The sequence below is a fragment of the Rhinatrema bivittatum genome, chromosome 1, assembly GCF_901001135.1.
Source record: "Rhinatrema bivittatum chromosome 1, aRhiBiv1.1, whole genome shotgun sequence".
NCBI lineage: Eukaryota > Metazoa > Chordata > Amphibia > Gymnophiona > Rhinatrematidae > Rhinatrema > Rhinatrema bivittatum.
In genome coordinates, this window is record NC_042615.1 from 115,348,431 (window position 1) to 115,369,795 (window position 21,365).

At 45.6% G+C, this 21,365-nt stretch overlaps 1 protein-coding gene across 9 annotated transcripts in view; it reads right to left on the reverse strand.

The window, feature by feature from the left end:
- ACSL1 (acyl-CoA synthetase long chain family member 1) overlaps positions 1-21,365 on the reverse strand; it is a 292,962-nt gene that overhangs the window by 96,125 nt on the left and 175,472 nt on the right. For 8 of the 9 annotated variants that reach the window (XM_029585776.1, XM_029585969.1, XM_029585859.1 and 5 more), the window contains exons 7-11: positions 16,993-17,171; positions 7,149-7,181; positions 6,884-6,935; positions 3,824-3,897; positions 2,046-2,123 (exon numbers count right to left, since the gene is read on the reverse strand). In XM_029585776.1, the coding sequence (XP_029441636.1) occupies positions 2,046-2,123; positions 3,824-3,897; positions 6,884-6,935; positions 7,149-7,181; positions 16,993-17,171 (416 nt within the window). Of the gene's footprint in view, positions 1-1,921; positions 2,000-2,045; positions 2,124-3,823; positions 3,898-6,883; positions 6,936-7,148; positions 7,182-16,992; positions 17,172-21,365 lie in introns of all 9 variants that reach the window. The other variant, XM_029585638.1, reaches the window with a different exon arrangement.

A 21,365-nucleotide genomic window follows, 5' to 3' on the forward strand; every position in this document is an offset into this window, starting at 1 on the left:
TAATAAATAAATAAATAAAGCTGGCTTCTCATTTCTTACATGCAGCTAGAATTAAAAATTGCTTTGTTCTGGAAGTCTACTTCTTTATTGGATCATTGGGGAATTACTATAGCTGAGATTACATCCATGGAAAAAATTACATACATGCTTAAGAATAGAACAGAGGGCTATGACCAGATTTGGGACCCTTATTGGAACTGGCAGCGATAAACCATGGACTGCTGAATTTTTTTAATCCTTGGCTGAGCCTCCTGGTTTCTGGTGATGGTTTTTTGCCCCTTTCTTTTCACTTTGTGCTTATCAATCATACTGTTATCTAGTATCTTTATATTGTACCAATGCTGTACATGGCTGTTTTATCTTTTTGTTTTGCTCTGTGTCTGTTATAAATAAATAGTTAAAAAAAGAAAAAAATAGAATCTCCATTTCTGCTTTAAACCGTCTTCCACCCTGTCCTTTGCAATATCTATAAGGAAATAAGGAGCTCACCTATTACTATGAGAAACTTCTCTACTTCTCAGAAGTCAGTCTAGCTATATCTGGGTGAAAAGAATTGCTAGCAAGTGACTCAGGGCAGGAGGGCATAATTCAGAATAGAAAGCAGTTCTGCAATAGCCCAAGGAGCTCAGCACAAATATTAAAAAACATTTTAAAAAATGACCGATGTAGAATACACATAATTCAGCATGTCTCATTTCCTCCTGCTTCCATATCTTTCCAAGCTCAGTCAGAACTAGTCTCTTCTGTGGCTATGGTATCCTAAGACTTCAAGTACAATCTTCTCAGGGCTCTTCTGCTGATAAACCTGCCTAGCCCAGCCATGAACTGCCATCTTTCAGAACCTGATACATGCACCTGCATGACCAATAGGTGTCACTTAAGCAAGAGGGATGTGCAGGGAAAAAAATTTCATTTTTGAGGTCTCCCCAAGTATTGTTTTATTTAATGTTTATTTCATTTCTGTCCATTACAAAACCCCCAAAAACAAAACAAAAAAAAAAAAACATGAAACAGGGCCTCCCCAAGCCCCATCTCACCCACCCCTCCAAAAATTGCCAAGACAGGAAACCTCTTCGTAAATTATTTACTCCCTCTGTGGGGTGTTTCATCAGCACAGCCTGGTCCCGACGCCAGGGCTCAACCTGAGGCCTGGTCCCATTGCCAACACCTAGGCCCAGTCCTGAAGCTGGGCTTGGATTTAAGGTTGGATCCCAACGCCCAGGCTGAGTGGCCAGGTCCTGCTGCTGAGGCCTCGGCCTAAGCAGGCACTGGCCTAGGTCCAGGCCCAATGCCAGAGCCTGAACCAGAGGACAGATCCCGTCATCAAAGCCCAGGTCAAATACTGGAGCTTGGCTGGTCACTAGGTCATGTCACTGAAGTTCAAGTTAAGGCCCAGGCCCTATGACAGGGCCTGGATTGGAGGCCTGGTACCTCCAGTGAGACTTTGAACTCAGCCTAGGACCAGGCATCTATACAGCCTCTTTGTCAGACATCCTCTTCAAATGATGCCCTCTGTTTGGAAGACACACCAGAGTCACATCACTCCAGCTCCTTCCTCCTGAGAAGAGGGCACCACTCAGGAGGAAGGTGGCGGAGTGATATTAGGTTAACTGGCTAACTTCAATATTCTGAATTAGCAGGTCTAAAGTTAGCTGGATATAATAATCTAGCTAACTTTAAAATAGCTGGGTATATTCAGTGGCATAGCCGCACCACTGAATATCCTGGTTAAGTTAGCCAGCTAGGTATATCTGGCTAACTTAACTAGCCGCTCAGCAGCTGAATATCGACCCCAATCATATACAAACCAAAATTACATGGGGTTCACAGTGCTGTGCAAGTTAGGATGAATTAAGCAGATCAGGAATTGTGTGAATGAACCTTGGCAGATCTCACAGATCCTCCTTCTGAAGCTGCTTACCTGTACCAGTCTCTCAAACATATGAACAAGGGGCAAATAAGAAATGAGTGTGTCACTGGGGCTGATGGGACATGACTTCTGTGAAAAAAAAGGAGACAAGCTGAGCAACAAAGTTGGTTCCTACCTCCACAACTCTCTCAAACATATGGGCCAGAGGCAAAAAAGACATCAGAATATCATCCTTGCAAAGTTTTACCACTTTCTGCAGAAAGAAAATATGACAACACAAAGACGGCAAAAGAAATAGAGAAGCAGAAATGATTAGTCAAGCTGTGCCAAGCATTTAGCATGCACAAGAATACAGAATTTCACTTGTACCTCTCATCCCACACTGAAGAAGCATAAAATTTAATTTTGATAAGATGATACCATTACAGTTTTGCAAAGAATATTTGTCCATAGTTAGGGTTTCAAATTTGAAAACACTAGCTTTTTCAATTATTTACACTAACAGCAAAGTTAACAAAATAGAGTAAAAAAAAAAACCACCCCCCCAGGATCCCAAAATACAGTGCGACTGAGAGGTACAGCATGGCCACATCATGCACTTTTCTGCATTATTCAGGAAGCTGCTTTCATGCTAGGCTAGGAAGATTACAATTAGCCAAGGCTGTTACAAAGGGGAAGGGTGCAAATAATGCTTAGACAATACAACGTGATTGCTAGGTGGAAATGAACGAGGGACTGCAACCAGAAATTTCACACACACATAAGTAATATGCATACTCCCAGCTGAATGACTCAATTTGAACTTACTCAATTATAGGAATTTCTAATCCATTCAAGGGCTTTGGATCCATTTCAATCAAGATTTTGTTATTGGACATACCACAGAGACTGTTTTGGTCTCCTGGTTGACAACTTTGTCAGGCTACTGACCAGGGATAATCATCATTCTTGATTTTTCTCAATCTATCAGCTGCGTTTGATTTACAGACCATGATATCCTCCTTGCCCTGCTAGCAGGACTAGGAGTTGGAGATGTGGCCCTAATGTGGGTTAAGACTTTTGGGAAGAGACTTCAAGTGGTCACTAAAGGGGACCATCTATGGTCCATATATGTTGTGAGGTTCCCCCAAGACCTATCCTCTCGCCCACCTTGTTTAACATCTACAATTGTGTAGGCACCTTTGGTCAAATGGCATCTTTCAATGAATCTCCTAAGTGACAGAAGCTGACACAACCTTTGCATGGTATAAAGTTAAACATGACATCTTTCTGCAATTTTTAATGTAAAATTACTATTTGCTGAGTTTAACAGAGTGAAAACAACTAAAACAGTGTATATTACATTCCCTTTTGAAATCCATCATTGTTTTTGTCCCTATCTAGGACGATTTGTCATCTTTCTCCTTAGCTCTCCATCTTGGTTAGATAAACAGGCGATATCGTATTTAGCTCACACCCAGTACCCTTCCCTTCTCCATGTCACATTGCAAAGCTGTTGTCTGAAAATCGGTACCCTTTATGTAGCCTGCTAGACAGACCCAGCTAACTGAACGCCCACAATGCTGCTAGGACTACTAGCTTCTACCGTATCTGCAGCCTGCTAGACTGACCCAGCTGATAACTTGCATTCTATAAATCACAGTATATATCTACATCCCACACTTATCTCCCTAAAGTTTGGGAAAATTGGAAGATAATCTGTTTTGACTTCCATCTCTTTCATGCCCATTTTGTTTCTACATATGCTCCTTGGGATAATAACCCTTACCACCAGCATAAGGTCAGATAGTAATATTGATTTTGGGTCGAGGAAAAGGAAGGAAACTTGCAAAACCTGTATGGCAAAGGGAAAAAAAAAAGTAGCACTGCCCTTTTACTACTACTAAATATGGCAAACATCTGTGCACTAGAAAAGGTTTCAAAGTACATTCATAGCTTTGTACGGAAATTTACCTCGGATGCTTTCAAAAAACCCGAACAATCACTGATCACATTTTTATGAGTCAACATCGCTCCTTTAGGGAATCCTGTAGAATGCAGACATACATGGCAAACAGATCAGAGGGAGAAATTTAAAGATCAACACATAGCAGCAAAGTCAGGAAATCAGAACAAAGGCTTTTATGTGCGCATACGACTGAGTTTTTCTGACCCAGTTTCCTCCAGCTCTGCCCCTCTTCTGGGGCTGGGATGCCATAAGCCCTCATTTACAATGAGAGGAGGTTCTCCTCTCCCCCCACCTTCCCATTTTTAACCCTCTCCCATCGAGCCCAGTCACTCTAGTGACTGCTGTCAGCTGGGACCATAGACTGCAGCTACCTCTAGAAAACTGTGCACATACTGAATGTGGCCAAGAGGTCTTGAGTAATGGCTGCGATTCCTTCCCCAATACCACCCCATGAATCCTACCTCGAAAGCATCTCCAGCCCTGGCCAGTTGAAGGAGAAGCCAAACTCAAGAATCCAAACCAGATCCCTTGCACAGCGATTTGCAAAACCACAAAAGCTGGCCCCCCTCATTTCAACTAGTTAATGAATTTTCAGATTTAGAAAGAGACTTTGAAATACTTCTTGCAACATTGAATTAAATGTCATAAGTCCTGGATAGATATTTGCATCCCCTCTGACACAAACTGCAAGCACTCAGACAATTCAGTTTCCCTATAATCTTAAAAAAAATGTTTCATGTAAACCTAAGGAAAAAACTGGCTATGTTGGAAAGGTTAGTCTGACCACAGCCCCAAAAGCCTTCAAAGCAGCCACAGTGGGAATTAAATGCCTGTTTCACGTACTGAGTACAATACACAGTGGACCGAACGAATATAAAAGGGCTGGTAAAGGAACTAATAATCAGGCCAATACAGTAAAAATCGTGGGCGAGTGCCCGCTCTCCTGTGCGCATGATTCAGTACAAAAAATTATTCAAATTAGGGCCCGCGGTAAAAAGAGGCGCTAGGGACACTAATGAGTCCCTAGCGCCTCTTTTTTGACAGGAGCAGCGGCTGTCAGAGCATTTGACAGCCGACATTGAATTTTGCTGGCGTCGGTTCTCAAACCTGCTGACAGCCATGGGTTCGGAAATCGGATGCCGGCAAAATTAAGCATCCGGTTTTCAACCCGCGAGCCGCGGGCCGATTTTACTTTTTTTTTTTTTTTTAAAATATTTAAATTATTTTTTACTTTTGGGACTTCCGACTTAATATTGCCATGATATTAAGTCAGAGGGTGCACAGAAAAGCAGTTTTTACTGCTTTTCTGTGCACTTTCCCGGTGCCGGGAAAGTGCCTTTGGGTAGGCGCTAATTTCTGAAAGTAAAATGTGCGGCTTGGTTGCACATTTTACTTACTGAATCGCGCGGGAATAACTAATAGGGCCATCAACATGCATTTGCATGTTGATGGCCCTATTAGTTTCGGGGGGGGGGGGGGGGGGGGTTGGATGCACATTTTCGACGCGCTATTACCCCTTACTGAATAAGGGGTAAAGCTAGCACGTCGAAAACGTGCGTCTAAACACGGGGTTAACAGTGCGCTCCACTGGAGCGCACTGTACTGTATCGGCCTGAGAGTAATATAGATATGTGTTATACAGAAGACCAAGAAACTAAGGTATTCAACTTCAGAGGAAGAATATATTTAGCAAGGATTTTCTCAAAAACTATTGCAATAATTTTAGCATTGTGCAGATTTAAAATTGGCACATCAAAAATAAAATCTGAAGTTATCTTCCACAACTGTTTAATACCATACAGGCAGTGAAATTAACAAACTGTGTTTTTAGTCCTGGAAGTGCTGGCCTCCTATGTCATGCAGCAAGATTATATTTCTGGATAAGGAACAAAGCCATTTCTAATGCATAAAAAACAGGTTCATGCGTGTAAATGGCCAGTTATAAAACTGGGGGTTGTGTGCACGAAAGAAGTATGAATGGAACCAGATTTCGCACACATATTTATATTTATGCATACAAAAACAGGCGCTTGGGAGGTTGGAGGGGGCAGAGCTAGAATTTACATGCGCACTTGATTTTAAAAAGTAGGCACATAAATTACCGCACACGTTGTGCCCTGCAAGGAACTTTATGCGAATTAGTTTATGTGCACTCTTAGTAATAATATTCAAAGCCGACTAATGCTCGTTAGTTGGCTCTGAAAACTGATATAACTTTAGGCACTCTGGTAACACAAGTTATGTAGGTTGTTATAAACAAACATTACCCCCTTCACGTGCAACTCTTTTCCATTTGAACCAGAATTTTGTATTTAAAATAGAGCATTTTGTTTGATTTTGCTCTAATTATCTGAATAACTTGGTCTTATATGAAAAGTTTGATATCCAGGTTCACAATTAAATATTCTTGAACTTTGAACTTTTACTAGATAAGTTATATCCACAATGCTGATTAGGTACACAAAGGTCTTCATCTATCCAATTTTTACCTTACCCCATAACTACAAAAAAAAAAAAAAAAAAATATATATATATATATATATATATATATATAAAGGATCATCTGGGCATGCTACGGAGGTGGTAGCCTGGGTAAGGAGCGCAAATTGCCATTGCTACTGAGGTCTTCCTGCCAGCCAAAATGTGGTACTGCGGGTGCGATTCAGAGGTGTCACCCTTCCACTCCAGAGCCTTCCAAGGCTTGTCATCTGAAGAGGTGAGGTGGAAAGAGATTCTTGGGCTAAAGTACCTCATTTGCACCAGCAAAGGTTACATAGTTTACTGTCCTGGAATCAAACCAACATTTGCATTCTGTGTTGGGCTGCACAGCTCTTGAGGCAAGAGGGCAAACTGGTGCGCTAGCCATTTAAGAATTCAACGTTCAGTTTCTCAGTTAAGTCCCGGAAGGGAGGAGCTGACCTGGTTCTTACGTGTTGTCCTTAATCTCTATACCCAAGGTTTAGTCTAGCCCAGTGCTAGTGTCCTGTGTTTAAGAACTGTGTTCACTGGAAGAACTATGCTAAAAATAGAATCTGCAAGATATGGATACTTCTGCAACCATGTACCTGTTGTTCCACTGGTAAAACAGATGACAGACAGGTCTTCAGATTTTGGCGGCTGAAAACATAATAATAGGTTAACAGGAGCATAAAAAAATTCTGATATTATTTACACTTAAAAATTGAAAAAGTTAACATTACAACATAAAACTATTGAAGTGCATTAATTTTATAGTTAAGGTTATGAAAGTGATTTTACATGGCCATTTTATTCCACAATCAACACTACATGCCAAAATCAAAGTTAAATGTAACAACTCTCTGCCCTTACCTTGGGATCCTGTAAGTTGGCCTTTCCTAAAGCCTAAAGACAATTTGAAGAAAAATATGTTCATTACAAAATGAAACAAAGTGGACTTCAGCTATTTGCACTCACACAATGCTTTACTATTGTACTCAAAATTCTAAATCAGTTCAAAGCCAATGAAAAAAGTGAACCTTTTCTAAGCCTGCCTGTTATCCCAAGTCCACTCTGACAAATGGACCAAGGTCTGGCTTTGTCTCATCGCATTTCTGGACTTGTAGAGCTAATTTTTCTAGGATAGAATTAAAAGACCAGAGATGCAATATGGCAAAAACATATCAGCCTGTCACAATTGACTTGGATCAGAAGATTAACTTAAACCTTAACAAGTAAAATTTAAATGGGCTACGCGCGTAAATTTTGGGGTTTACATGTGTTGCAACCCTTCCCTTCCCGACGGCTTCACTCCGCCTACCTTTCTTTCCTTGCACCTCCTCTTGCTGTTGATGGATGCCTGGCTGCCGCAGCATCTGCCTGCTGTCCTCTCCGGCATCCCTGGACCGGCTTGGGCACTGCCTCCCACCATGCTCCGTCTATACCTTAGGGCGCGCGTGCCACGCAGCCCTCACTCTTATTTCCTACTTGGCGCGAACCTCAGGGGCATCCCCCTGTGATTACATCACACTGCCCAGATATTTAAAGCCTACACTGTTTGCTAGCCTTTGAGTTAGCAAGGGAATTCCTACGGATGGGATTCGCTCTCCATACTCAGCTACTCTGCCTCCGATCTTCATTGGATTCTTAACACTAATGGGGTATCCGCTCCTCAGGGGCCCCACTTGCTTTTCAGGTCACTATCAGGAAACCGGTACTCGCTCCTCGAGGGCCCATGTTCCCTGACTCGCTGCCTGCTCCTACCTTCTCTTCTGCTTGGAAGGATTCGCTATCTTCAACACCAGTGAGTACTACCATCTTCACCTCAGAGCTTTCCCTGGAACCAGGTACTTGCTCCTCAAGGGCCTGCCTCCATTCCAGCCCTGGTGCCTTCTCCTATGTGGAATCACTGAGTGAGTACATCTCCTTCAAGCCTCTCAGCTCTCAGGGATCAGGTACTTGCTCCTCGAGGGCCTGCTCTTCCTATCCTGGGGTTCTCCATACTGGAGCTTTTGAATATTCCACTGTATTCACTATTCTCAGTTCTTTCCACTACAGCACTGCTACCAGAGGAGTTGCTGTTCCAGCGTCTGAGGGATACTAGCTCAGCTGGGTTACTTCAACTACTCATCACTGCCACCTCTGGTGGCTACACCACATTGTTTAATAAAAGATCAATCTCTGTGTTTGTGTGTCCTCAGCAGAGCCTGACCTGTGGCCCCTCATGGGACTGCCCCCCATGGGCGTGGTCAGCTGCCACAGTGTCCAAGGGTCCACCCAAACCTCACTAATTATAACAGATTGCTAACTCCATGGATCCAGCACAGCTCAATGCCTTACAGGCCATCCCAGGCCTGGCTCTAAGCACTGCTGAATTACAAGATGCTTTGGAGAAACTCACTTCAGTGTTTCATCAACTACAAGCACAGCAGACGCAGGGCGCTACTTCCAGTCACGAAGGTCAGTTACCTGAGGTAAGTATAAAGACTATGATACCTCTGGCTGCTCCAGTTCGTTTCTCTGGAGAGACTCAAAGAACCAGAGGATTCCTAAACCAATGCTACATGCATTTCGCCTTGCAACCTGCACACTTCCCTACAGCCTACGCCAAGACTACTTATATTCTATCTTATCTTGATGGAAGGGCCTTGTCTTGGGCTTTAACGCTGTGGGTACGTAAGGATTCAATCCTGCAGGATATTGATGGATTTATTGACTTATTTAAATCCGTGTTTGACGATCCTGCTCGAGTGACTGTTGTTGGTTCTGACTTGGTGGACCTGAAGCAAGGCAACCGACCACTGTCTGATTTTGCGATAGAGTTCAAGATTCTTGCTACAGGATTATGCTGGGAACCTAGATGCCAGAAAACTCTCTTCTTCAGAGGTCTGAATACCCGCTTGAAAGACGAGCTTGCCACTCATGAGACACCTAACTTGCTGGATGAACTAGTGGCCTTGGCTACTAGAATTGACCACCAGCTTCGTGATAAGGTGAAAGAACTCAAGCCTACTAAAGGACCGATTCAGAAGGAGACTTGTGCTAAATTTGCACTTCGGATGGTTCCAGCTGTACCTGTTGCCAGTGGAGAAGAACCGATGCAAATTGGTCGCAGTCATTTGACTTCAAAAGAGAGAAGACTTCGGAAGAGACAGGGCTTATGTATTTACTGTGGACAAGCTGGTCATGATGTCCCAACATGCCACATTCGTCCGAAAAACAGACGGGCCTAAATCCTGCAGGAGGACTGTTCTTAGGCCTTACCACGCCTTCTCCTCCACTCTCTCTACCAGTCTCCCTGACTTGCGGACCGGCTACGATCCAAACTCTTGCCCTTGTGGATTCGGGGGCAGGAGGCAACTTTATAATTCGACGCTTATTGGAACATTTGAGAATTCCCCTCGTTACTTTAGAAGCTCCACTACTCTTGTTTTCCATCCATGGAGAGCCTTTAGCCGGTGATGTGACTTATCGCACCGAACCTGTGACTCTTCGCACAGAAGCCCTCCATACAGAGACAATTCCCTTCTTTGTGTTAGAGAAGGCCATGCACCCTATCGTTCTGGGGTTACCCTGGTTGCAGTTGAATCAGCCTCAATTCAACTGGTCCTCCTTGGAACTCTCCCACTGGGGCCCAGGTTGTCATGGCAGTTGCCTCTAGGAAGTTTCTCCTGTTCTCTGCATGCCTACAACTCCAGTATTGGCAGGACTGCCTCCTCAATACGCATCATTCAGTGATGTTTTTTCCAAAGAGGCTGGTGACATCCTCCCTCCACAGAGATCTGACGACTGTGCCATTAGGCTGAAACCAAACACTGAACCTCCTAAGGGACGCGTCTATCCACTCTCTGCAATAGAGAATAAGGCTATGTCAGAGTACATCGAGGAGAATTTACAGAAAGGTTTCATTAGACCTTAAAAGTCGCCAGCCGGCGCAGGATTCTTCTTTGTGGGGAAGAAGGACGCTACCTTACGTCCTTGTATCGACTATCGAGGTCTGAACGAGATTATGATTAAAGACCGCTACCCCCTGCCTTTAATCTCAGAGCTGTTTGACCGGCTTCAGAGGGCCAAGATATTTTCGAAACTTGACCTGAAGGGGGCCTACAACTTAGTCCGGATTCGCAGTGGCGACGAGTGGAAAACGGCTTTCAATACTCGAGACGGTCATTTTGAGTACTTAGTAATGCCCTTCGGCCTGTGCAACGCACCCGCTGTGTTCCAGAACATGATGAATGACATTCTGCGGGATTTGTTGTACAAGAGTGTACCTAGATGACATCCTGATATTTTCTCAGAATCTGTCTACTCATCTAGAAGACGTCAAGCAAGTTCTACTAAGACTCTGAGAACACCAACTCTACGCCAAGCTATCCAAGTGCAAATTCCATAAAGACTCCGTGCATTTCTTGGCTACATTGTGTCTAAAGATGGCTTCCAGATGGATCCCCAAAGATTAGAAAGTATCAAGAACTGGTCCCAACCTACCAGCCTGAAGGCCCTGAGATGACTTTTTTGGGTTCACCAATTACTATAGAAGCTTTATAAAGAACTATTCTTCTTTAACAGTGCCCTTGACTGCTATGACCCAGAAAGGGGCCAATGTTTCTAAATGGTCTGCAGAGGCCATTTCCCCGTTCGAAGATTTAAAGACTGCCTTTTCCATGGAACCTTGCCTATGTCATCCGGACCCCAACAAACCATTCATCGTAGAGGTCGATGCCTCTGACGTCTGTGTGGGGGCTGTTCTGAGCCAGACTGGAGATTCCAAGTCCTTACGTCCCTGCTCTTTCTTCTCACGACATTTCTCTCTGGCAGAGAAGAATTATGGGATCAGTGACAAGGAGCTCCTGGCTATTAAGTTGGCATTCGAGGAATGGCGGCCTTGGCTCGAAGGCGCTCAACATCAAATTACCATGTTTATGGACCATAAGAATCTTGAGTATCTCCACCATGCACGTCTTAACCATAGACAAGCTAGATGGTCCTTATTTTTCAACCACTTTGACTTCGTGCTCAAATATCGCCCCCGGAGACAAGAATACCAGAGCTGATGCCCTATCACGCTCCTTTCTCTCATATATAGAAATGACGGCAGAAGAAGACCAAACGGCCCATCCAGTCTGCCCAGCAAGCTACGCACTTTATCCTTTTTTTTTTTCCCCTTTTTCTCTCTCCCACCTGTTACTATTGGCTTCCAGTACCCTCCAGCCCTAATTCCCCTCCACCCCACCACCTCTCGGAGGATATTCCGGAAGAGCTGGAGCACATAATCAACCAAAAGAAAGTCGTCTTAGCGGCTACTCATTCTGTGCCCGCTGATAAGACCATCGTGCCAAAACGCCTCAGAAAGAAAGTGCTCTATTGGGCGCATGATTCTAAGTTGGCTGGCCATCCTGGTCAATGCCATACCCTGCTGAAGCTACAGAAGTATTATTGGTGGCCAACTATCAAAGAAGATACACTCTTCTATGTATCATCTTGTGCCAACTGTGCCAAGCACAAACCTACTTCTGGCCAACCATGGGGATTGCTGCAACTGCTTCCAGCTCTGGAACAGCCCTGGATGCATATCGCTACTGATTTTGTAGTTGATCTACCCCGTTCTGGAGGTATGAATACCATCTGGGTCACAGTCGACCGCTTCAGCAAGATGGCCCACTTCGTGGCACTGCCTGGCTTACTTTCTGCCTCGGAACTTGTAAAGCTCTTCATAGTCAATATCTTTCACCTCCACGGCCTACCAAAGCACATAGTCTCGGATCGAGGATCACAGTTCACGGCAAGATTCTGGAAGGCCCTATGCAAACTCTTCGACATCTCTAGATTATACATCTGTCTATCATCCTCAATCTAATGGCCAAACAGAACAGATGAATAGGACCCTGAAACAGTTAATTCGGACCTATGTGAGTTGCCATCAGAATAACTGGGCCGAACTGTTACCATGGGCTGAATTCGCCATTAATTCTCATCCAGCAACATCAACTGGATGAAAACCATTTGAAGTGGTATGTGGACGTTCTCCATCACAGCCACTTCCACTGAAGCTCTCAGTGACGTCTCCAGCAGCTCAATCCACTGCTGAAGAAATTCATCAATTATGGACTCAGACGAAAGCAATGCTACTCAAAGCGAGTGATCAAGTCAAAATGTTCTATGACGCTCATCATTCCAAAGCGCCTGTCTTTCAACTTGGTGACAAAGTCTGGCTATCCACTAAGCACTTAGACTGAAAATACCCTCCTCTCGATTTGCTCCTCGCTACATTGGACCATTTCCAATCCTCCGACGTCTTGGAAATGTTACCTACAGTCTGAAGTTACCACCTGGATTGAACATCCATAACGCTTTTCATGTTTCACTTCTGAAACCACTCATCATCAGTGAATTCTCTTCCAAATCTCTGGATCCATCTTCCATCAATGCAGAAGATGACCTAGAATACAAGGTCGAAGCCATTCTTAATGTCCGCAAATGAGACAAAACCTGGGAATACCTTCCATCATGGGAAGGTTTTGGCCCCAAAGAAAATTCTTGGGAGCCTCTGGCTAATATCCTTGACAAAGAGATGCTCTCGCATCCTTGGAAACCAAAACCTGGTACCCGCAGAGGAGACCGCCCTTTGAAGGGGGGTACTGTTGCAACCGTCCCTTCCCGATGGCTTCACTCTGCATACCTTTCTTTCCTTGCACCTCCTCTTGCTGTTGATAGACGCCTAGCTGCCGCGGCGTCTGCCTGCCATCCTCTCCGGCGTCCCCGAACCGGCTTGGGTGCTGCCTCCCGCCATGCTCCATGTGTACCTTAGGGCGCGCGCACCGCGCGGCCCTCGCTCTTATTTTCTACTTGGCGCGAACCTCAGGGGCGTCCCCCTGTGATGACATCACACTGCCCGGATATTTAAAGCCTACACTGTTTGCTAGCCTTTGAGTTAGCAAGGGAATTCCTATGGAGGGGATTCGCTCTCCGTACCCAGCTACTCTACCTCCAATCTACTATTGGACTCTTAATGCTATCGGGGTACCCGCTCCTCAGGGGCTTCACTTGCTTTTCAGGTCGCTATCAGGAAACCGGTACTCGTTCCTCGAGGGCCCATGTTCCCTGACTCGCTGCCTGCTCCTACCTTCTCTTCTGCCTGGAAGGATTCGCTATCTTCAAAACCAGTGAGTACTACCATCTTCAACTCAGAGCTTTCCCTGGAACCAGGTACTCGCTCCTCGAGGGCCTGCTTCCGTTCCAGCCCTTGTGCCTTATCCTACGTGGAACCGCTGTGTGAGTACATCTCCTTCAAGCCTCTCAGCTCTCAGGAATTAGGTACTTGCTCCTTGAGGGCCTGCTCTTCCTATCCTGGGGTTCTCCATACTGGGGCTTTTGCACATTCCATTGTACTCACTATTCTCAGTTCTTTCTACAGCACTGCTATCAGAGGAGTCGCCGTTCCAGCGCCTGAGGGATACTAGCTCAGCCGGGTTACTTCAACTACTCATCACTGCCACCTCTGGTGTCTACACCACATTGTTTAATAAAATATCAATCTCTGAGTTTGTGTGTCCTCAGCTGAGCCTGACCTGTGGCTCCTCACGGGACTGCACCCCGTGGGCGTGGTCAGCTGCCACAGTGTCCAAGGGTCCTCCCAAACCTCACTAATTATAACATGCGTGGTCGGGCCTTGCGTGCGCCACGCACGTAAACCCCAGTATGCGCCGAAGTGCCAGGCCTCTCCAAAGGGGTGGGCCGGGACAGTGCCATTTGACACTGTCCCAGGGAAGCGCATGCCAGGAGATTACTTCTGCTTCAGAGGAGCACTTAGTACCAAAATAAAAAAATTTGGGGATAGTTAGGTTAGATTTAGGGGGCAAGGAGGAGAGGGGAAGAGGGAGGAAGGTTAGAAAGGGGGGTAGGGAACTGGGAAAAAGGCCGATCGCGTCACTGCTTGTAATTGAAATATTCCCCCTCCCCCCCATGCGCGCAAGTCACGGGCTGCCTGCACATGTATGCACCAGCGCGCACATGTTATATAATATAGAAACATAGAAATGACGGCAGAAGAAGACCAAACGGCACATCCAGTCTGCCCAGCAAGCTATGTACTTTTTTTTTTTTTTTCACATACTTGTTACTCTTGGCTTTTGGTACCTTTTAGTTCTATTTCCCTTCCACCCCACCATTAATGCAGAGAGCATTGCTGGAACTGCATCCAAGTGAATATCTAGCTTAATTAGGGGTAGTAACCCCGCAATAAGCAAGCTACACCCATGCCTCTGTCCACCCAGACTATGCAATTCGGACCTTGTTGGTTGTTGTCCATATACAGATCCTCTTTTCTACATTCCCCTGCCGTTGTATCAGAGAGCTATGCGTTGAAAGAGAAGTGATAGACTTTCTCCCCTGCCGTTGAAGCAGAGAGCTATGCTGGATATGTATTGAAAGCAAAGTATCGGCTTATTTGGTTTTGGGGAAGTAACTGCCGTAACAAGCAAGCTACATCTCGCTTTTTTGTGAATACAAAACCTTTTTTTCTTCCACATTTCCTCTTGCTGTTGAAGCCCAGAGCAACGCTGGAGTCTCACCAACCGTGTGCATGTACATCGAACAAGGGCATTATCTCCAGGTAGTAGCCCTCATTCTCGCGAGCCACATTAACAATAAACAAATATTGAACAAGCCTAATAATTGGCAATACCTATAGCCTATGTCCTAACCGGTAAATTTACATACTCTTACCCACCCCTCTGTTTTTGGAGACGGCAGCCTTCCATCCTTCCGCTCCGTGAATGCCACTCCAGCCTTCTGCTCCGTGAAGGTGGAACACCGACCACTGGCATCCCGCTCCGTGAATGCCTCTGTGGCTACTGCCGCTCCGTGCAGTGTTCTGCCGCCTCCTCCCACCCCTGGCCTTGCGGGCCAGGTTATTGCTTATGCCAGGCCTTCATTGGGCCACCCCCCATGCTTAGCATATATCCATCCCCACGCTTTCCCCCTATGCAAAGTCCTTGGTTCTCTGCTCCTCCCCTTCCCCCGACACCAAAACTTCCCTCCTATGCAGCAACAAATCTCCTTATGCACCGGTGAGGACCCTGCGTCCACTACTTTTCGTGGCTGTGACAACTCCCCCCCCCCCCCAACAAGTCCTATAATTTGGGCTTCAAGGGCTGCTGCTTCTCCCTTTTGCTGCAACAGGTCTAAGGCGATCTCTAGCTCAGCCTTTCTGCGCACTTCGGCGGTGGCTGTGGCAGCAGCGGCTTACTGTTGTTCTTCTATTCTGAGCCCTTCTATCTTGAGGGCTGCTGCTTGTTCAGCATAGTGTATGCGAGCCACCCCCTCTTCATTCACGTCCTCTAGATTTGATGGATCCACAGTGTTTATCCCACGCCCCTTTGAAGTCCTTCACAGTTCTGGTCTTCACCACTTCCTCCGGAAGGGCATTCCAGGCATCCACCACTCTCTCCGTGAAGAAATACTTCCTGACATTGGTTCTTAGTATCATAATTATCATAACTTAATATCATAAATATCATAACAATATCATAGCGATATTAAGTCAGAGGTCCTGAAGAGTAAAACAAGTAAAAAATATAAATAAAATTGAATTCGGCCCGTGGCTGTCGGGCCGAAAACCAGACGCTCAATTTTGCCGGTGTCCGGTTTCCGAGCCTGTGGCTGTCAGCAGGCTCGAGAACAGACGCCGGCAAAATTGAGCGTCGGCTGTCAAACCCGCTGACAGCCGCCGCTCCTGTCAAAAAGGAGGCGCTAGGGATGCACTAATGTCCCTAGCGCCTCCTTTTTCCAGATCTACCGCTGGGCCTAATTTAAATACTGCATCGCGTGCACCGGCGAGTGGCCGAACCCTCAGACTTTACTGTATTGGCCCGAAGGAGCTGTAGCAAAGTGACACACATCAGCTGAGGAAAACTGGAGTTATGTGCATCAGTGCTGGCCCTGCCCCCTTTTCCACCTACTTCTTCTGAGCACATGTACCTCAATGTATGTGCGCCCTTCCCGGCTATTTAGAATTCACATAGTTCCCCTATAGCCCACTTACATGCATATGTGGCCGTTTTTGTGCACACAAGACTTTTAAAATCTACCTTTTAATTGATGGATGGGGATTTGCCACTGTCTCCAGTGACTGAACACTGGCTTTGCAACATCCCCACATCCCGGAGGTGTCAAAGTTAGTGTGAGCAGCCACTAGGATGGCCATGAAAAAACACTCCAAGAGGAGTGGGGCAAAAGCACTTATGAGATTAAGCAAATACAAGTTACGTTTAGAACTATAATTCTTTATTAGTCTATTTGCATATACAAGTATAAACAAACCACTTAAACCTGACACAAGGTTATTCTGACATTCCCTTCAGGAGTCTTAGAAACAATGTGTCACACATGTAACACTGCTGAATGTATATACTTTATAACTATACAATGGTAAACCTAACTACATGGAATGACTCATCAATAAGTCACAAAGTGAAAAAACAAGCGTACAAGATGTTAACAAAGCATTTATACCATCAGATTATAATTTATAACTCTGTCATTCTGTTAGCACGCTATGATTATATGTGATGTTATAAATTACACACACAGACACACACACACCACACACACATAAAATATGGCATGTTTAGTTAGCTTCTACAGTGAGAGGAAAAAAGATGGCATATGACTGCAGCATGAGTCTTTGAGATAGGGATGGAAAAGACATCTTGCTTACCTCTATCTCCTTCAAGCTGAAAATAGTCACCCCACAATTCTTCCCCTTCTCGACAAGATCAGGTTGAAAAGGATCTATGATAATTATGGTGTGGAGGTTTTTGATCTCTCCATTTTCCACGCTATTTAACAAGATATCAGTTTTCTCCACCGTGTCGCAAAAAACCACTGACAAGTCAGCTAATATGGCAAGAGAAAAGAGGCACGTTAATCAGTTGCCTTTCTAGAACATAATTAGCATGCAGTCTCCTGTAGAGCAGAGGACTAGTAGTATTGGTTCTAGAGGGAAAAAAATTACTGCATTTTTGCAGGTTTTGATAAATTGAGCCAATGAAAAAAAAGGCCAAATTCTGCAAAATATTCCATTTTGGCAGCATCCTGTAGTTTCAGAAACTCATGTTCAATACAATTCTTTCAATGTACAGTCTTATCCTTTTCTTGGCTCTGTTTAATCTGGTCCTGCTTTGCTGCTCATAGTTTTCTTGTTTAATTCTGTAATGTGTTTTAAATTGGGCAGGAGGGAAAGTAATCTCCGGATAAACAGTTAACTGAGCAAAATGGAGAAATAACTTACCTGATAATTTCATTTTCCTTAGTGTAGACAGATGGACTCAGGACCAACGGGTTATGCTCCCATGCCAGCAGATGGAGACGGAGTCAGATTTCAAAGCTGACGTCACCCTAGATACAACCCTGCAGTGATCTTAGCCCTTCAGTAATAAAATATGATTAAAAATGGATAACTGTAACTGTACTCATACAATCATAAACACTGAACCCCAGTAAGAATATAGATGCCCTGATCTAGGGATTGGATGATGGCTTACCCATTATCCCTTGGAATCGATAGCCACTCCACGGGCAAATCCTTGGCACTATTCTTGGACAGCCGTGGGTGGGATGCTGAGTCCATCTGTCTACACTAAGGAAAACAAAATTATCAGGTAAGTAATTTCTCCATTTTCTAGCATATAGCCAGATGGACTCAGGACCAATGGGATGTACAAAAACTACTCCCGATTGGGGTGGGAGGCTGCCTGTGGTCTGGTTAACATCGTCTTTGTAAAGGCCGAGTCCTCTCGGGCCTGTATGTCCAGGCGCTAGAACCTGGAGAAGGTGTGCAATGAGGACCACATTGCCGCTCAGCAGATAGCGACGTGAGACAGCAGTCTAGCTTCCACCCATGAGATCGCCTGAGCCCTAGTGGAACAAGATAATGGTTTTCCTGCCTCCACATAGGCTTCCATGACCACCTCCTTAATCCAGCGAGCTATGGTAGCCTGCGAAGCTGGTTCACCCCACTTCCTTCCACCATGTAGGACAAACAGGCAATCTGTCCTTCGGACTGGTTCTGAAACTTCCAGATACCACACCAAAAGTCTACTGACATTCAAATGTCGGAGGCAGTATTCTTCTGTGTCCTTGTGCTTATCTAGGGATGGCAACGAAATGGGCTGATTCAAATGAAACTCAGAGACTACCTTGGGCAAGAAGGACGGAATGGTATGAAGCTGAAGTGCTCCTGGAGTCATCTAGAGGAACGGTTCCTGACATGACGATGCCTGTAGTTCAGAGATGCAACGTGCCGAGCAAACAGCCACCAGGAACAGAGTTTTCAAAGATTAATAATTGCAAGGAAAGACTGCGCAGTGGCCGAAAGGAGGGCCCTGCCAAAAATTCTAATACTAGATTAAGATTCCACAAGGAAACCGGTCACCGTAGGGGTGGCTGGAGGTGCTTCACCCCTTTCAGAAAACAGGCCATTTCTGGATGAGCTGACAGGCAGGTTCCGTTCATCTCACCCATGAAACAGGAAAGAGCCACTACCTGGACCGTCAAGGAGTTAAGGGTCAAATCTTTATTCAAGCTGTCCTGCAAAAATTCCAGAATTAGTGGGATTTTGACTGTCTGAGGGAGGGCACCGCGTTCCTTGCACCAGGCCTCAAATACTGTCCAGACCCGCACATACACTAGGGATGTAGAGAATTTCCAAGCGCAGAGTAAGGTAGCAATTACTGCTGCAGAATATCCTCACTTCTTCAGGGTAACCCTCTCAAGGGCCAGACCATAAGACAGAATTGAGTCATATCCTTGTGACCTGTAGCAGGTCCCTGTGCAGAGGGAGGCACAGGGGGACCTCCACAAGGAGTCTCCGCATGTCTGCATATCATAGACACCCAGGCCAATCTGGAGCTATTAGTAGGATTAATCCCCTGTGGTGCTCGATTCTACAAATGATTCTGCCCAGCAGGGGCCACAGAGGGAAGGTGTATAGAAACTCTTCTTCTGGCCAGGTCTGAATGGGAGCATCCATCCACAAGGACCACTGGTCTCTGCTACTGAAGAATCGTGGAACCTTCGCACTGTGAGATACAGCCAGCAGGTCAATGGATGGGAGACCCCAGTGATCTACTATCAGCTGAAAGGCTTTGGCCAACATTGCCCTCTCTCCTGGACCCAGATTCTCTCTGTTTAGAAAGTCTGCTATGACATTGTCTTTTCCTTCGATGTGGGAGGCTAAGATCATCTGTAGATGTATTTCTGCCCATTTCATAAGGAGATCTATCTCCTGTGACACCTGCTGGCTCTTGGTTCCACCCTGGTGGTTGATGTAGGCGACCATCGTTGCATTGTCCGACATTACATGGACCACTTGACCCTGAAGTCTGTGGCTGAATTGTAGACACGCCAATCTGACTACCCGGATTTCCAGGTGGTTGATGTTCCAGAGGGCTTCTTCCTCAGTACAATGTCCCTGGGCCATCAGTTTCTGACAGTGAGCTCCCCAGCCCCGGAAGCTCAAGTCTGTTGTGAGGACCAGCCAGTTTGGAGAGGACAGAGATACAACCCTGCTCTGATGAGCTTCCTGTATCACCACTGGAGCTAAGAGCATACTCCCATCGGTAAGTGGAGGTGAATCAAATAATTTTGAGACTGCGGGTTCCAACATGACAGTAGCGAGTGTTGAAGTGGTCACATGTGTGCCCTCGCCCATGGCACTACCATCAAGCCAAGAACTTTGAGATAGATCCACACAGTCAAGCATATCATGCTCATCAACTGACGGACTTGGGACATCAACTTCCTTATCCACGTGGTCAGAAAGAAGATCTTGCCCTGCTTGGGTCGAACCGGACTCCCAGATATTCCAAGAACTGGGAGGACTTGAGACTGCTTTTGTCCAGGTTTTCAACCCAACTGAGTTCCTGAAGCAAGGAGGTCACCCTGTTGGTCATCTGGACACTCTCTTCCACAGACTTGGCCCGGATCAACCAGTCATCCAAGTATGGGTGCACCAGGATTCCCTCTTTTCTCAATGCTGCTGCTACGACCACCATAATCTTGGAAAATATTCTGGGGGCGGTAGCTAGGCCAAAGAGTAGTGCCTGGAACTGATAACGCTGACCCAGTACCACAAATTGTAGGAAATGTGGTGTTCTTGGCAGATTGGAATATGTAGGTAGACCTTGAATAGGGCCAGGGAGGTTAAGAACTCTCCCGATTTTTCGGCCATTATCACGGATCATAGGGTTTCCATGTGGAAATGATTCACTCGTAGATGTCAGTTGACGCTCTTGAGGTCCAGGATGGGGCGAAAGGAACCTTCCTTCTTGGGTACTATGAAACAGATGGAATAACGCCCCGTCATTTCCTGAGGCGCAGGTACTGGGATTATAGCCCTCATCCTGAGGAGCTTAAAAGAGTGGTCTCCACCGCGTGCTTCTTGTGCTGGGAATGTCAAGGAGACATCATGAATATGTCCTAAGGAGTTTTGTGAAATTCCAGCAAATATCCTTTTCATATGACCTCAAGTACCCATTTGTCCGAAGTGATCTTGACCCACCTCTGGTAGAAGAGGGACCGTCGACCCCCTATCTCCTCATTTCAAGGGTGAGTCGGCAAATTTTCATTGGGGGTTGAGGACGAGCCTGAACCCGAGCTTGCTCCTCTCTTGGACTGTTGACTACGAAAGGACTGAGATCTCCCAAAGGGCCGAGACCCTTCATAGGCGAGGGACACTATAACTGCTTTCTCTTATCTTCTGGTAGCCGGAGAACTGGAGACTCGCCCCATTTACTGGCCAGCTTTTCCAATTAGCTTCCGAAAAGGAGTAATCCTTTAAAGGGCATCTTTGAAAGATTTGCCTTGGAGGTTGCAACTGCTGACCAATTCCACAGCCATAGCCGTCTTCTTGCTGCCACCATTGAGGCCACTCCTCTAGCTGAAGTACAGACTAGATCCGAGACTGCTTCAGTCTGAAATTCACCCTCAAGTCATCCACTTCCTGAGAGAGAAGTAGGCATGAATGAGCTACTAGGGCACAACAAGAAGCAATCTGTAAGGTCACTGGTACTGCGTCAAAGGCCTATTTAA